General features: G+C 51.7%; 1 protein-coding gene across 1 annotated transcript in view; it reads left to right on the top strand.

Annotated features, from left to right (window-relative positions):
- Polr1a (RNA polymerase I subunit RpI1) overlaps positions 1–16597 on the top strand; it is a 135300-nt gene that overhangs the window by 104127 nt on the left and 14576 nt on the right. The window contains exons 25-26 of the mRNA XM_077692741.1: positions 8041–8264; positions 15803–15960. Of these exons, the coding sequence (XP_077548867.1) occupies positions 8041–8264; positions 15803–15960 (382 nt within the window). The remainder of the gene's footprint in view (positions 1–8040; positions 8265–15802; positions 15961–16597) is intronic.

The raw sequence follows: 16597 nt of genomic DNA on the forward strand, positions 1-16597 counted from the left end.
AATGTTATATTCTGTCATCGTAGCCCCTTTAATAAGTTTGCAAGCAGGTATCTTACAGTGTCATGTGGTTCAAATTAAGGGAGAAGAATACAGTGGTGTCAAGCCAGGGTGCGAAACACAGGCTCTTAGTGACAGAATGGTTGTCGCGGAATGGGCTAATAAGTAGAGGAAGACAGGAGATGGGAACACTGGCAGAGGAACTAGATAAGAAAATTTCAGAGCAAAGAATGGATTGAAACAGTGCAGTGCGGGAGCACACAGACGTATTTGGCAAAGACCTTTGTTTTCAAGGAGGAAGATGATGATGATGATTGTGCAGTAATATTTTCACGATTTTAAATGCAGAGCATTTCAGTAACTCACGATGTCACCCGCGTTGACGTCCGTCGTAGTCCGCACCGTCGTTGTCCGCACCCGTCCCCCTACACTATACAGTGTAGACCGCTTATAACGTATGTCACGGGAGCCGCAAAAATCCGCACTATAAGCGGTACCGCACTATAACCAAAACACGCGCGAATTCAACCACATCGCCACCTATCTCTCAAGTCAACCTATATTTATCATCACTCAAACGCACAGCACTTAAAAACGGAGGCATGGTCTATATTTCGTGTTATTTTTAACATCAGCCGCTGCTGCAGGGCAAAAGCGCAGTCTCACAAACGGCGAGCGCGGCTTTAACTTCCGTTGTGTTTGTTTTGAGACCATGGCTGCGTTTTTAGCATCTATGAACAGATGCCGCAAGACGTGATAAGAACGCCAGCGGAATTTTTTTTTTTTTTTTACCCCACCTTGCGTTCACGATGCCGAAGGCGGCTGCTTATCAGCGCAACGTACTGGTGGTGGAAATCTTCGGCTTCGCGCGGCTCGAATGTTCGGAAAGGGAAAGAGCGGTGGCTTATCAGCAACAACGTTCTAAAGCGTGAACCGCGTGGTAGATTTGGTATCGCGAAAACGTGCAGTGCACGCCAGCGCGGATACAACTGGCGTGGTGTGAGCGGCGCGGTAAAAGGCGGCAACATGGCGTCGGCACTGGCCGTGAAGCGGTGCAGGCAGTTCCAGTAAGTTCCAGTGACCGCTTCTAACCGTTCGCTGAAATGCCGCACGGGGCGCAAGCGAAGATGCTCATGCAAGAAAGGAGCTAATAATGTGGGCGAAAAGTGGAATATTGTCACGTAGCCAAGGACGATGCAGTTGTGTTGAATGAGAAACACGTTTATTGGAGCGAACTTGTGCTCCCCTAACGACTCAAAAGAATACAGAGGCGGCGAAGCAGCGGTCAACAAAGTGACTTGCACAGGCGAGTGTCGTCGAATCGAATGCCCCGGCATCCGCACTGCAGGCTTTTTATCTTTTGGGGCGCGTGGTTCTCGAAATGTCGATTCGCATCGAGAACATAGTAGATCCAAGAAGATTATTCTGGGCTGTTCACGTTAGATCGGAATGCTCTCCCTATCACAACAGATAACACATGCGGCACAGAAAGAAAGAATGGAACACGCGCTTCCCTTAACGCAGAGATAACACAGACCGGCGCAGCCGGGCGGTAAAAGCAAAACACAAATAAACAAACCCAATGTATGGTTCGCGGCATTACCCCCCCCTCTAAGAGTGCATCGACCCGATGCTAACATAAGCGACAGTCCGAACAAATGAAAATAAAAGTTCGTCATCGTCCGTAGAAAGGTTTTAAGCGAACCACGTGGACGACTTCAGGCCGCGTGCGTCGTCGTGATGTGCCGGAGTCACCATCGGGGATCACTTCGTAGGTAAGTTGGCCAACACGTCGTAGAATCTGGTAGGGTCCGAAATACCGTCGCAGGAGCTTCTCACTGAGTCCGCGTCGTCGGATGGGAGTCCAAACCCACACACGATCCCCTGGTTGGTACTCGGCGTCTCGGCGTCGGAGGTTGTAGCGGCCCGCATCCACCAGCTGCTGGTCCGTTATACGAACTCGAGCGAGCTGGCGGGCCTCTTCCGCACGTTGAAGATATCCGTGGACGTCGGCGTTGAGGTCGTCGTCTTCTACGTGCGGAAGCATGGCGTCGAGCATCGTAGTCGGCCTTCTACCGTAGACAAGCTCGAACGGCGTCAGCTGTGTCGTCTCCTGGATAGCCGTGTTGTACGCAAACGTGACATACGGGAGCACTTCGTCCCAAGTCTTATGTTCAACGTCAACGTACATTGACAGCATATCTGCGATTGTCTTGTTCAGACGTTCTGTTAGTCCGTTCGTTTGGGGGTGGTACGCCGTCGTTCTTCGGTGATCCGTGTTGCTGTAGCGTAATACTCCTTGCATCAGCTCCGCAGTAAATGCCGTTCCGCGGTCTGTGATTAGGACTTCCGGGGCTCCATGTCGCAGCACAACTTGGCTTATAAAGAACTTCGCCACTTCTTGTGCAGTCCCCCTCGGAAGAGCGGCGGTCTCTGCGTAGCGCGTCATGTAGTCTGTCGCTACGACAATCCACTTGTTCTGTGATCGTGACGTAGGGAACGGGCCTAAAAGGTCCATTCCAATCTGTTGAAATGGTCTCGATGGGACGGCGATCGGTTGCAGAAGTCCGGCGGGTCTTGTCGGCGGCGTTTTTCGTCGCTGGCAGTCACGGCAGCTCCGGACGTAGTGGGTGCTGCCGCGAAGTGGGTGCTGCCACTACGTCCGCACCCACTCCGGACGTAGTGGGTGCGGACGTAGATGCTGCCATAATGCCGCGAACCATACATTGGGTTTGTTTATTTGTGTTTTGCTTTTGGACAAGGACGGCACCCAAGCCTATATCACTGGCGTCCGTGTGTATTTCCGTTTCGGCGTTGTCGTCGAAATGAGCGAGCACGGGCGGGCTTTGCAGGTGTTTTTGCAGCTCGCAGAATGCTTTTTCTTGGTCGTCTTCCCAGCTGAAAGCGGTGCTATCTTTCGTCAAGCGCGTGAGCGGCTCTGCAATGCGTGCGAAGTTTGCGACGAAGCGCCGGTAGTATGCGCACAGTCCAAGAAATCTGCGCACGCCCTTCTTATCTTTCGGCCTTGGGAAGTTCGCTATGGCTGAAGTTTTCGCCGGGTCAGGCAGGACTCCCGCGGCGTTGACGACATGGCCCAAAAACTTCAGTTCCTCGTACGCGAAGCGGCACTTTTCAGGCTTCAGCGTTAACCCCGACGTACGGATGGCCTCGAGTACTGACTGCAACCTTGCGAGGTGTTCGTCGAAAGTCCGGGAGAATACCACAACGTCGTCGAGGTATACGAGGCAGGTGTGCCACTTCAGGCCAGCTAGCACAGTGTCCATGACTCTTTGGAACGTTGCTGGTGCCGTGCATAGCCCAAACGGCATTACCTTGAACTCGTATAGGCCGTCCGGGGTTATGAATGCAGTCTTCTCTCGATCTCTCTCGTCCACTTCAATTTGCCAGTAGCCGGTCTTGAGGTCCATCGATGAGAAGTACCTCGCATGGCAGAGGTGGTCGAGGGCGTCGTCGATTCGTGGCAGGGGGTACACGTCCTTTTTCGTGATTTTGTTCAATCGCCGGTAGTCAACGCAGAACCTCAGTGTGCCGTCTTTTTTCTTCACGAGTACGACCGGCGCAGCCCACGGACTTTTCGATGGCTGTATAATGTCGTCGTTGAGCATGTCGTCGACTTGAGTCCGGATGGCTTCCCGCTCGTGGGAAGAGACGCGGTACGGTGACTGTCGGGTAGGTCGGGCTCCATCCTCGGTTATTATCCGGTGCTTCGCCAGAGGTGTTTGACGTAACTTTGAGTTCGACGAAAAACACTCGCTGTAGCGACGCAGCAAAGCCAATAACTTGTTCCTTTCTTCTTGCGGTAGCGCCGGATTCACGTCGAAGGGGTGCGGAAGCTTGAAGGTATCGTCGGGTGCGCGTTCAAAGTCGGCGACTGCTATCACGTCACTTGCTAGTTGCGTTTCTTCGACGAACGCAATTGCAGCGCCCTTGTTTAAATGCTGGTACTCGTCGGTGAAATTGGTGACCAAAACATGGGATTTGCGATGCTTAAACCGCGCAATGCCTCTTGCGACAGACACACCGCGGTCAAGAAGCAACCTTCGGTCACTCTCCACGATAGCGTCGACGTCGGGAGCAGCACCTTCACAGTAGACGGTGATCATCAAGCTTGCGCGGGGTGGCAGGGTGACGTGATCATCGGCGATCCTTACAGCTGCACGGTGTTCGGGGTTCAATTCCGGCGTCATGGAGTGGTCGGAGGAAAAAGTTATCGACTTCGTCTGGAGATCGATTATTGCGCCGTTGTCTGTCAAAAAGTCCATTCCGAGAATTACGTCGCGGGAGCAGTTGGGCAAAACGACGAACACTACAGGGTACGTCGTGCCATCTATGGTGACGCGCGATGTGCACATTCCACTTGGCGTCACGATGTGGCCTCCTGCTGTGCGTATGTGCGGACCGTCCCATCTGGTCATAACTTTCTTCAGCTTAGACGCAAATGGTCCGCTCATTACGGAGTAGTCGGCTCCCGTGTCTACGAGGGCGACTACATCAAAACCGTCGATGGACACCTTGACGTCGGATGCCGCCTTCCTCGAGTTCCGGGTGCGTCGGGGCGTCGCATCTCGGCTTGTGCGTGTTGACGGTCGGGCACTGTGCGTCGTCGTTGTCCATGTCTTCTCAGCGGACGTCTCGGTCAGGTCGGGTAAGCGTCGCGGCGTATAGCTGTCGTCGTGTTCGGGAGTCTCATCAGGGTTAGGTCGGGTCGTCGGGATGAGGGCATGTCGTGAATCACTGTCTTCGGCGCGTCCTTGCGTCGTTGGAGGGTTTCCGGTTTTTCGCCGTAGAGCAACTTCACCTCCAGAAGTTGCTGCTTTTAGTTTCCCCCGCGTGGGCTGGGGGACCTTCCACGGGCGAAGTCAGCGTTGCTACGGCGGTTCGGCGATTGGTATGGGTAGGGCGACGGCGAACGGTTGAAACGCGCTGGGCCACGGCTGGTTTCAGATAGATACTCGTCGATCTCACGTGGTCGTTGGCCAGGGAGAGGGCGAGGTGCGTCGACGGAGAAACCACGCAGTCCGAGCCTCTTGTATGGGCAGCGACGGTAAATGTGGTCGGCCTCTCCGCAGTGGTAGCACAGAGGACGGTTATCGGGAGTTCGCCATACGTCCGTCTTCCTCGGCGTCTGGTTTCGGGCTACCGGGGGTCGGGCGGGTGACAGTGGGCGGCGGTACGGCGGGGCCTCTTGACGGCGTGTTGGAGTAGGGCGGGGTCGACGAACAGCCGCGGAGTATGTCATAGCTTGTGGCTCTCGGGGTACCTCGGATGGCGTAGAAGTTCCCAACGCTTGTTGCACTTCTTCTCTAATCACGTCGGTGAGGGAAGCGACTTGGGGATGCGGCGGCGTTGGGAGAAGTTTCCGCAGCTCCTCTCTCACTATTGCGCGGATAGTCTCGCGTAGGCTGTCGGCCGGGATCCGCGTGCTGCCAAAGTCGTTCTCATTGGTCGCGCCAACAAAGTTGCGGTCATACTGCTTAGCACGCATTTCGAGGGCTTTTTCAATGGTGCTGGCTTCGGTCACGAATTCGGCGACGGTTTTGGGCGGATTTCGGACAAGTCCAGCAAACAGTTCCTCCTTCACTCCGCGCATTAAGAAGCGCAACTTCTTTTCTTCCGTCATTTCGGGGTCCGCGCGGCGAAATAGCTGCTTCATCTCCTCAACGAAGATCACGACACCTTCGTTGGGGTGTTGCGTGCGCGTTTCCAACAAAAGGGCGGCTCTTTCTTTCCGCACGACGGTAGTGAAGGTCTTAGTGAACTCGCTTTTGAACTGAGCCCAGTTTGTCAAGGAGCTCTCGTGGTTCTCGAACCAAGTGCGAGCCGAATCTTCCAAGTAAAAGAAAACGTGCCGGAACGTTTCTGCGTCGTCCCACCTGTTGAATTTCCGGACGCGCTCCAGTTTCTCCAACCATTCTTCTGGGTCTTCTGCGGGGGCTCCTCGGAATGATGGCGGTTCCCGTGGCTGCTGCAGAACGACAGGAGGATTGGCTTGGTTGAGCATGGTGCTGGTTGCGACGTTTTTCTTCTTCGTCTTCTCCGGTAGTAGACCGAACTCGGGTGGTAAATCTTGCACGCGGAGGCTGGCTCTTGTTGGACTGGCTTGGCGGCTTCCAGAGGTTGTAGTGGGCATGAAGGGTGCGTACCCCGCACCTCCACCAGATGTCACGTAGCCAAGGACGATGCAGTTGTGTTGAATGAGAAACACGTTTATTGGAGCGAACTTGTGCTCCCCTAACGACTCAAAAGAATACAGAGGCGGCGAAGCAGCGGTCAACAAAGTGACTTGCACAGGCGAGTGTCGTCGAATCGAATGCCCCGGCATCCGCACTGCAGGCTTTTTATCTTTTGGGGCGCGTGGTTCTCGAAACGTCGATTCGCATCGAGAACATAGTAGATCCAAGAAGATTATTCTGGGCTGTTCACGTTAGATCGGAATGCTCTCCCTATCACAACAGATAACACATGCGGCACAGAAAGAAAGAATGGAACACGCGCTTCCCTTAACGCAGAGATAACACAGACCGGCGCAGCCGGGCGGTAAAAGCAAAACACAAATAAACAAACCCAATGTATGGTTCGCGGCAATATAAACTGCCATCCACGCTGCTTGTGAAAGCGCCCATCAAAAAATACCGCGGTGGTAAGCCTAAACATCTCTGGCGCGGCTAGCCGGCTCGGAGCGCGTCTCCCCATTGGTGCAAGTCGTCAGGCTCCTCCCACTGCCACGCGAAGAAGCCACCGCGAGCGCGGAATCGTCGACACAAGCACGAAAAAAAAAAAAAAAACGCGCAACGCTGATGTGCACGATTCGTGCGCGAAAACGGGCCATGCGGTTCCCGATTAATAAAATCAACTTGCCGCGCGCGGATGGGGAGACTGTCGCTATCTTCCGAGATGCATCAAGCAAGGTCAGTTGTGGTTATCAGGTACGCACGAACTAAAGGGTGCCTATTTTTTTTCTTTGGGTGTCTACGTTAGAGGAGGGCAAGGGGTGCACGCTGCGTCAGATGGCCGATTTCACTTTTTTTTTTTTTTTCTTTTGCTACCCTAAAACGATGCCACAGCTGCGCCGGTCGATCACCAGACCCGCCGAAAAACCGCACTATAAACGGTATTGTGCTTCGGCCAACCGCATCTTAAGCGGTATGCTTATGCATTGAGTTCTATGGGAGGCAAACCGGTGGTCGCGAAAACCCGCGTTATATCCGGTCCCGCACTATAAGCGGTTACGTTATAAATGGTCTACACTGTATAAAAAAAAATACTATCCGGCGCCTGGTTTCGATCCCTCGACCCTGCGGGCGGAACGCAATGTACATGGTGCTCTACCCACTGCGCCACAAAGCCGACACAGAATGGGAGGCTACGAACGCGCCTTATATCCTTGACTCATTCAAACTACGTCAAGAAGCTGCTGATACAACGCATTCACTACCACCAACTCCCCAAACACTAAACGTTAACGCAATACACCCACCCCCTATGCGACGCATTTACTCGAGTCCCCCGCGCGGGGAGATGGGACCGCCAAAAACAACGCGTTGTGGACTGCGCAGTAAGGTGCCGGCACGTGCGAGAACCGCTCGCGCTGTTCGTTCCAGGCAGGGGGCGCGCGAGCACTGCGAAGGCGGGAAATTTGAACTGCTTTGGACAAACCTCCGTTCAATTCATCAAGAGAGAAGTGAGACAGGGAGGGGAAGAGCGTGATGGGTAGTAGCAGTAAGCGGATAACGGTGCCACAGGCCGTTATGGCGAATCACTGCTCTGCATTTACGACAGCTTTCACGTTGAGTGGAACGGCTTTAATTCTTCCAATTCACAATGCTGCAAGCTGTGCTGTAAAAAATAGTCCCCACTTCCTGCCGCCTTCTGATGTCATTGGAGAGTCGTCATTTCCGCCCAGTGTGGCATGCTTCTAAGCCACGTGCATTGATCTGCCAAAGCAGGTGAGCACCTTTTGTGCATCCTGTTAGCGACTCTGATGAAGAGATTCACTTTCTTGCGCCCTGCGCGCCCCTCCAGGATGACGCGGACGGCCAAGTCACGGCAGCGGCGTGGTGGCGGAGACGCCGACGACGGGGGCGATGGGATGCCGTCCCGGCCCGAGGCGAACGACGCGGAGGGGGAGAGCTCGGACGAGGGGGAGGGGGACGGAGACACGGTCGCCCACCAGGCAGCCGCCCGCCACGCCCAGGAGAGGGAGTACGAGGAGGCTGAGGAAGAGGAGCGCGTCGCCACCGAGTCAGGTGAGAGTCGGAGTGCTCCGCTACGCACCGGTCAGGGCCCGTATTTGCGGATGGGGAGTTTTTTAGTGATGATGATGATGTTACAGTAGACGATAATAATAATGTTTATCGTTATTGTCCTAATAACAACTAAAATTAAATTAATAACATGGTAATTAAGTCTGTCTATTTATGCACCCAGTGGCCGCCAGTAGACCTTTATGTCGGTCCGAAACAAGGTAACTAGGTCGCCTAGGGAGAGCAGCTGCCCCCCTCCCGCCTTCCCCCCCTTCCCCCCGCCCCTTCCTTGATGGAGGCAGAAAGCAAAAACGCCCGTGTGCGAGATTTCGGCACATGTTAAAGATCCCCAGGGCGTCAAAGTTAATCTGTAGCCCTTTACTACGGCACACCTCATCGCCTGCATTGCGTCCACACATTAAACCCTACAATCAATCAATCAATCAAATCCCCCCTCACTCAAATCTGCCTCTGAGCCCTGTTGTGAAACTCTGCTAGGGACTTCTGCTTCACGGAAGCTGAGGGGCGCCACCTGTGGGACAGAAACTGGACTTAACTTAGCTTAACATTTACCTAATAAAACAGCTTAATGGAATAAAGCTTGCTTTTCAGGTTAGGGGAGCATTAAGTTAGGTAATGCTAGCAGAAAGCCAGTAAGGCATGGGGTGACACCTGGCGGAGCGAAAGGAAAGCTCGGAAAGCATCCATGCTACATTGCATTGCGTGATCAGTGCAAGGATGGATAGCAGCGGCTCACTTACAAAGCTGAACAACGATGTTGAAAGGTTCAACACAACTAATCACTTAGTGTGGGTCAATTGCAATGACACTACCCATGTGGTCGTAGTTGGGGGCGTTCCAGTGTCGGTGAAATCACTGGGAGTGGTTTACGTGTTCTCTGTGTTGGAGACGTATGGAACTACCCAGTGGCGTACATGCATCGAGTTGACTTTGTCCAAGAATGTGCCTGCAGTGCTGACGAGTGTGTATCGTAGCAACCACAAAGCCATTGTTACTGTTGCTACCAAATCAAGTGATGCATTGAAGTGTTCAGAACAAGTTCTCGTACAATTATGTTGACAGCTCTGCTGGTCGTCCACCTATGCCAGGCTGAGAACGGCCTTGGAATTTGCGGTTGCACAGAAGCTAAGGCCATGGTAAACTGCTTTAAGGAGGGGCTTATACAAGGAGAGGATATCTGAATTTCTTGTATAATACAGTAGAATCTCGATGATACGAATCTTGCGGGACCGCGAAAAATATTCGTATCATCCGAAATTCGTATGAACCAACACAGAGCGAAAAATTGAGCGGTGAAAAAAGTTTTCGTTTATTTCTTTTCTTACTTTCGCGTGAACAAATCCATGATTTTTTTTGCTTTTTTTAAACCCCCACGTCACAAAGCAGTCCTTTCTGGAGCGCGTAACGCTTCGCCTAGCTTCGCGCTTGTCTCCTCACTCCCGGTGTCCAAGCTCGCTACACGCCGCAACAGTCAAGCGTGAACCGCATGGTGCGTTTTTGCACACAATTCGCACGCCTCGGCTTTGCGCGCGCTGTATTTTCAAGGCCGCATTGACAATTTCGCGCCCGCGGTATCTCCTACCTCGGTCAGAAAAAGACGCTGACGACTTGCGAAACGATTGACAGCCCGCTGGCTCCGCCCGCCTCTATGCCGCCCGCGATGTTTAGGCTTAGCACTCCAGCAGATATTTTATGGGCGCTGTCACTAGCGGCGCGGATGGTGTTTTATAGTACCGTTTTCGCCAACGTTATCAGCTCCTTTACTGCACAAGAAACTTCATGTCTGCCTTGAGCGGCATTTTAAAGAGCGGCTAGAAGCAGTCGCTCAAGCGGCCGTGCCACTTCGCGGCCGAAGCCGCCGCCATGTTGCCGCCGCCGGCCGCGGCGCGCGCAGCGTGCGAGAGGTTTCGCGGCGCGCATGGGGCGTGCGGGGCGCGTTTTCGCGAGCAGAAAACAACAGCCCGGCCGTTTCTGGAGAAAGAGGAGTGACAAATGGGGAGAGAGAGCCGTCACTTCCTTGTTCGGCAGTTGGGCGCCTCGCCGGCTCGTTCGTATCATCCGCCGGGCCGCGCAGGTCCGTTCGTAACAGCCGAAATTTTTCCCATTGCAAACAATGCAATTTTGCCGGGACTTTTCAGAAATTCGTATCATCCCGAAATTCGTATCACCCAGAATCGTATCATCGAGATTCTACTGTACAAATACATGATACTTACCCTAGCTTTCATTACTTCTTAGTACTGAATGCTCTGAAATTTTTATTGAAATGAATACAGACTGATGTACTGATTGATTGGATATCAAAAAGAAATGAATATTCGCAACTACCTAACATCTGCTGTCAAACTTTTTTTTTTTTTTTTGTCCATTCAGAGCAGTTCAAAAGTTAGGGGGTCAACTCATGATCAATCCCTACTTATGGGCCTCGTGCACTGCAGTTTCAAAAAAACATGTGGCGGCGGAATTTTTTCTGAAGAACAAAATAAACATATAAAGCAGTTTGCTACGAGGCTCAATTTAAACAACAACCGGAAAATTAGTAAACAACAATTACAGCATTTTGTTACGTTCACCGAAACCAAATATTCATAGTAATACCGTATTTACCCGATTCTAACACGCACTTTTTTTCCGATAAAATAGGCCGAAAAATCGCATGCGCGTTAGAATCGGATACAAAACCGAAACTGCCGAAACAGCGGAAATTTCGTCCCACCCATTGCCATCGCTACCTCAAGATGGCGCCAAAGCTTTTAGCAACTATTTTCCAGACGCAGCAAGCCTAGGCGTCTAGGCTTTTCTATCGGCGTTCACACAAATCGTCAAATCGTTTGACTTGCGCACTTGATAACAGCAATGGCAGCAGCGGCTCCCACGTGTTCAAAACGAGCGGTTGGCTGAAGCGTGCACCTCTGGAGAAGCTCTCGGGACGGGCGTGCGAGGCGTGGGCCACGATCCCATCGACCATGGTTGAACGTTCGTTCAGAAGTGTGGCATCCCGAATGCGCTTGAAGGCACCGAGGATGAGATGTTGTGGTCAGCGGACAGCGACGAGGAGTGAGATGAATGAGATTACTTCGGGAAATAAATCGCCCGTTTCTCTCGCATTCGTTTGTCTGGGTCACAAAGTCCCGTGCGTGTTACAATCGGAGGTGCGACTTTTTCCGGTTTTTTTGCCAGGAAAATCGGGTGCGCGTTAGAATCGGGGGTGCGTTAGAATCGGGTAAATACGGTATTCGGCTGACGAGTTGTGCGGGAATACAAGGTGAGATATTTTAGAAAACGCCCCTTCTCCAATAAAAGCAGACGACTACACGAATCAGCTGCCTGCGACGCCGACGTGCACAAAGCACATAGTACCCAAGAAAAAATAAAAAGAACAGATTCATAGGTGCATTTCGCGTATCTGACGGCTACTAGGCGTAAGACAGCTGCGAAAAACTGCCGTCTATCCAGCTGAACGGAACGAGTGCTTATTTTTGTAGCTCTTCAAACAGATTGGTGTCAGTATAATAACTGTGCACTCATCAGAAAATACAAGGAGCATCCCACGGATATGCATGCTTTCATTGTACGTAGTCAGACCAGCAAAATATAAAGAAAGCTTTAAAATGAAAACAATAGAAACGTAAATGTTTGCGCTACACAGCGTCATAATAAACAAATGGACACATATAGACACAATTCGGAAGCTCGCATCTACAGTTTTATTGAAATGACTCTCCAATATCTCAAACATATGTTGCTCTACAACTTTTAGTTTGCGCTTCTGCCACATAGGTGACAGGAAAAGAGTTCAAGTGGAGCTTGGGCAAAATATTTTTCTGACAAAGGTAGCATGCACGAGCATAATAATACAGTTAAACCTCGATGTAACAAACTTCAATGTAACGAAACCCTCGATGTAGCGAACCACGGAATTTTTGTAACTTCAAGTGTATGCACACCATGTATTTTCACCCTCTGTGTAATGAAGTCCCGTTTGCCGGAATTTCAATGTAACGAAGTTTCATGGAGAACTAGGCACGGAATTTAAGTTGTAGAGGTATATTTTGGGAGACGCAAGCGCCGAAATAGGGTCTCAATAAAACGCGAACGGCAACACAGGCCGCCCAATGCCGCGGATGCAGCGAGCCACGGGTCTGTGAGTGAGCCCCTTGCCTACAAACTGCGTGGCGTGCATACACGGCTGGCGCACTGTTTCTGTCGGAGCTTAATCGTCTAGCGGGCATCATCGTGAACTGCATGGAGCGTTTTTTCCCCACAAAAACTCAAAACGCGCCCCGCAAGCCACAGGCGCGCTGACGCAGCCGCGGAGACCACCCGCGCTATGTGGGCAGCTCCAGCGACCGCTTCCAACCGCTCGCTGAAACGCAACTCAAGGGGCAAATGAGAGGGGCATACGAGAATACGAGAAAAAAAAAAAAAAGCGGACAACGTTGGCGAAATTTTCACAGTAAAATGTCATGCGCGCTGCTCACGAAAGCGCCCATCAAACATTTTCCGCGGTGGTAAGCCTAATCGCCCCTTGCGGGGCCGCCGCCGCCGCATGCCGCCGTTTTGCCCTTCGAGTTCGCTCATGCTTGTTGGGTATCATCGTTACAGCAAGCATTTGTGAATTTTTGTGAACCTTGTGCGCGCGTTTTTTTCACACCCGCGTCCGCGATTACGCGCCGGCGGCGGCTTTTGCGCCAGGAAGTGACTCACGCAGCGCTGCACGCGGCAGTTGGTGGAGCCTGACCAGTTTCGCCAACGGGGAGGCGCGCACTCTATGGCGGGAACTTCGAAGCGCTCGGGCATGCCGAGGATATTTGATTGGCGCTTTCGTAAGCGGCGCGTATGACGCTTTATAGTGAAAATTTCGCCCACGCTATCCGCTTTTTTTTTCTCGCATGCCCCTCTCGTTTGCCCCACGAGTTGCGTTTCAGCGTTTCAGGTCGCTGAAGCTACTCAGATCGCGCGGGTTGTCTCCGCGGCTGCGTCAGCACGCCTGTGGCTTGCGGGGCGCGCTTTTGCGGGGAGAAAACGCTCCATGCGGTTCACTCTGTTGCCCGCGTAGACTGTTAAAGGGACCCTGCAACACTCTTTGAGCAGTACAAGTAAACCTGCGCGACGTTTAGATTACACTGCCAGGAATACCTGAGCCAAATATTACACGTGCACGTGAATCGGTGAGCGAGCAAATCGATGTGAAAGACGCAGAAAAACAAACCGCTCTCTCTTCAGTTGTCCTCATTATGCATGGCCTAAGGGACGTCACATAGGCCATGGCTGCCCGATCGGCTGTCACTGGTCAACTTCGCGGCTAGATTCTCCCATTTCCGTCGTCGTCATCGCTGTGTACGAACCTCTTCTATGCCTGAACCTGTAGGCACAGTTTTGCCGTTTATTTTGTGTTTTGAGTGCGCGCGGAGTTTGAGTGATGAGCTCAATACTTCCCTTTCAACGGGACCACTCGACTACAAACGTTTATTGCTTCAAAAACGCCCTACCAGCCCGAGCGCGCACTTGCGAGCAGGCACCCATGCCTGCTTTTTTGTGGCACCAGACCGGAAATAGGCCCCTCCGCGTTGCGGAGAAAAGGAGAAAACTACCCGGCATATGATATATCAAAGGCCGCCGAAGAGAACGCCGCGAGCCGCCTCCCTCTCCGGGAGAGAGCGCGCAGGTTTCGTCGCCTTGTTCGCGCTCGAGTTGAGAGGGAACGATTATGCGCGATTTCTCATCGCGCGTAGTTTCGTTAATTGTGAACGGATTTTCATAATTCTTGCGGGAGGAGATTTCTGGGACAATAGACTTTATCCCAAAATACAGTACTAGTAGTCGATGGCAAGTGTTGCAGGGTCCCTTTAAGCTCTGATAGAAACAGAAAGAGTGCGCCAGCCATGTATGCGCGCCACGTTTTCTTTTGCAGGAAATGCTTCACAGGATGAACACTTCATTAAAACCGTGAATTTGAATGTAGCGAAATTTCAATGTAACGAAGTAAATTACGAATTTTACCGACTTCGTTACATCGAGGTTTAACTGTATTCACGCTGGCATGTAGTTACAAGAACATCACGTACAACTCTATTAGCTTTGAAACAATTTCTATTATTCCAAATGGTCTTTATTTTTATTGGCACTCGAATGCGAGGAACCATTTGGCCACAATTATAGCTCCTGTTGTGTGCTCTACCATATCTGTGCCCGTGTCGATGTCGACCGATAAACAACAAGGTAAATAAACGCTTAGAGGCTTTCATGAAAGCTTCCTCACGCACATATACGTCAAAAGGTATTCGCATAGTAAGTACGCGTTTATAAACCCATGAAATCGCTTTAAAAAGCGTCGCGATATTTTTCTGAGCCCATCCAATGAACTCATCGTAGTTTCAGCAGTTTGAGGTAGAGTTTACCCAAGCAGTTGCATTTTCAAATACCTGCCTCCACAAACCTGAATCTTCGGGCTCTTGAAGCCGCATATCCTTGATGTCGCAATATACACACGAACCTTTCGCAGCAATTTCACACACGCAACGGACATCGCATCACTTCCTGACACATACAAGTCACAGGGGGGGTTTACACGGGAGAAATTCGCTTCTGCAAGCCCCGGGAAAGTCGCGTTGCCGGTCTCCTCTTCGCTAAGCTGTCCGCCAAATGATTCCAGTTATGAAGTTATGTCAGTTATGCCCTGACCAGGACTGAAAGGGTAAAACCGAACAAATGAAATCGTTACTACTACTGCTAAGTGATTCAGGTGGAAAAGGGAAATGAAGTGCACTGGGGATATTGTTGCCGGTGCCGCGTGAACGGTGAACATTGCGCTGTAATTTTAATGCTCTTGCGGGGACGAGGGGCCCCACAGAAAAGGAGCACAGGGGTGTCCCCATTGGTGGAGCGATCGCGGCTTCTCTCACACACAATATCGCTTGCAGGAGGCGATGCACACACACACACACACGCACACTCCCGCTTGCGGGTTTTCGCCTTTTTATTTTTGTCTTTCATTCGGACGATGACGCTGACGCCGATGGTGAACTTCAGTTGAAGCCATTGCGAAATTGCAGCGTGTCCATGCGGCTTGGAAAGAGACCGGCGCTTGCATACAACCGATTCTTTTTTGATGAATCGCTTTCCTGTCGCCCTTGCGAAGCCTTTTCTCTTTATTTGAGTACCGTTTGGCTGTTTGTATCGCATTTAAAAAGAATAGCGGCCATTCTTGCTTTCTTGTGCTGATATTCGTACACTGCCGAACGAGACACTACTAGACGTCGCCTGCTCGCGGAATTCAGAAGTTATGTCGTCGTCGTCCGAAAGGTGGCGCGGAACACACCGAATCAGTGGCGCCACCATACCAGCGCACGAGGCCCATACGTGTCAGTGTACAGTACTTAATCGTACCGACTGGCTGATTGGTGGAAACTAGCGGTTGCTCACTCGCATCTCGCAAAAGGGGGGTCAGAGCTTGAGATGTTTGGCCTACTCTGGCATTGGTGCAAAAGAAAAGCGTCTTTTTTCTTTCCGCTTTACAGACGAAGAGTTGTTTGACGGTGTTGATAACCCTGCTGCTGCTGGTGCTGCAACGCCTACCGCTGATGAGAGGGAAAGTGCGGCCCATGATATCCTGATGTCCCTTCAGGAAGTTGTACGGGACGAGAAGGCGGAAAGGCAGAGGCAGGCGAGGATATTTGTAAGTCTATACTCTCTCTCACTCACTCACTCACTGAGCTGAGCGGCTGAGCAGCCAGAAGGTGCTAGGCTTAGCATTGTGGCGGAAATTCGATTACCGCTTTCAATAAAAGCCCTGATGGTGACTTCTATTGCGATTCTGGGCTATATTATCGCTTCCTTTCCCGTGTGTGGAACTTTATTTTTGCCAACAGTGCCTTTCTGGGCAGCGGTTATGCCGGTAGCTCTGGCTACGTGCACCCATTTGTGAATGCGCCGGTGCCCGCTCGCCGCTCGCGGGGCTGCGCGCGTGAAGTGACGTCACGAGTTTTTGTTGAGCGCTGTCCGCGTCATTTCTTTTGCCTACCACGGGATGATGTCACACTGATGTCCATTTGCTGAGCGCCGCTCCGCGTGCTGTTTTTTCGGCGCGATAAATGAGATCCGATTGAAGTATGTTCTTCGCGTCGCAGGCCGCTCATATTTCAGCCAGGGTATTCTGTTGAGTAGAGGAAACGAACTGTGCAATAACATTAACACCGAAAATTGGTGTCAGTACCCCTTTAAGCTTTGTGGTTCCTTTCATTTGGGATAGAGAGCATACGCTGCAAAAAAATTGGTTGACTGTCTTTTTAAAAGGCACACGCTGTGACTCGGCT

The sequence above is a fragment of the Haemaphysalis longicornis genome, unplaced genomic scaffold (genome assembly GCF_048455015.1).
Source record: "Haemaphysalis longicornis isolate Haplotype H1 unplaced genomic scaffold, Haemaphysalis longicornis Haplotype H1 scaffold_12, whole genome shotgun sequence".
NCBI classification, from domain to species: domain Eukaryota; kingdom Metazoa; phylum Arthropoda; class Arachnida; order Ixodida; family Ixodidae; genus Haemaphysalis; species Haemaphysalis longicornis.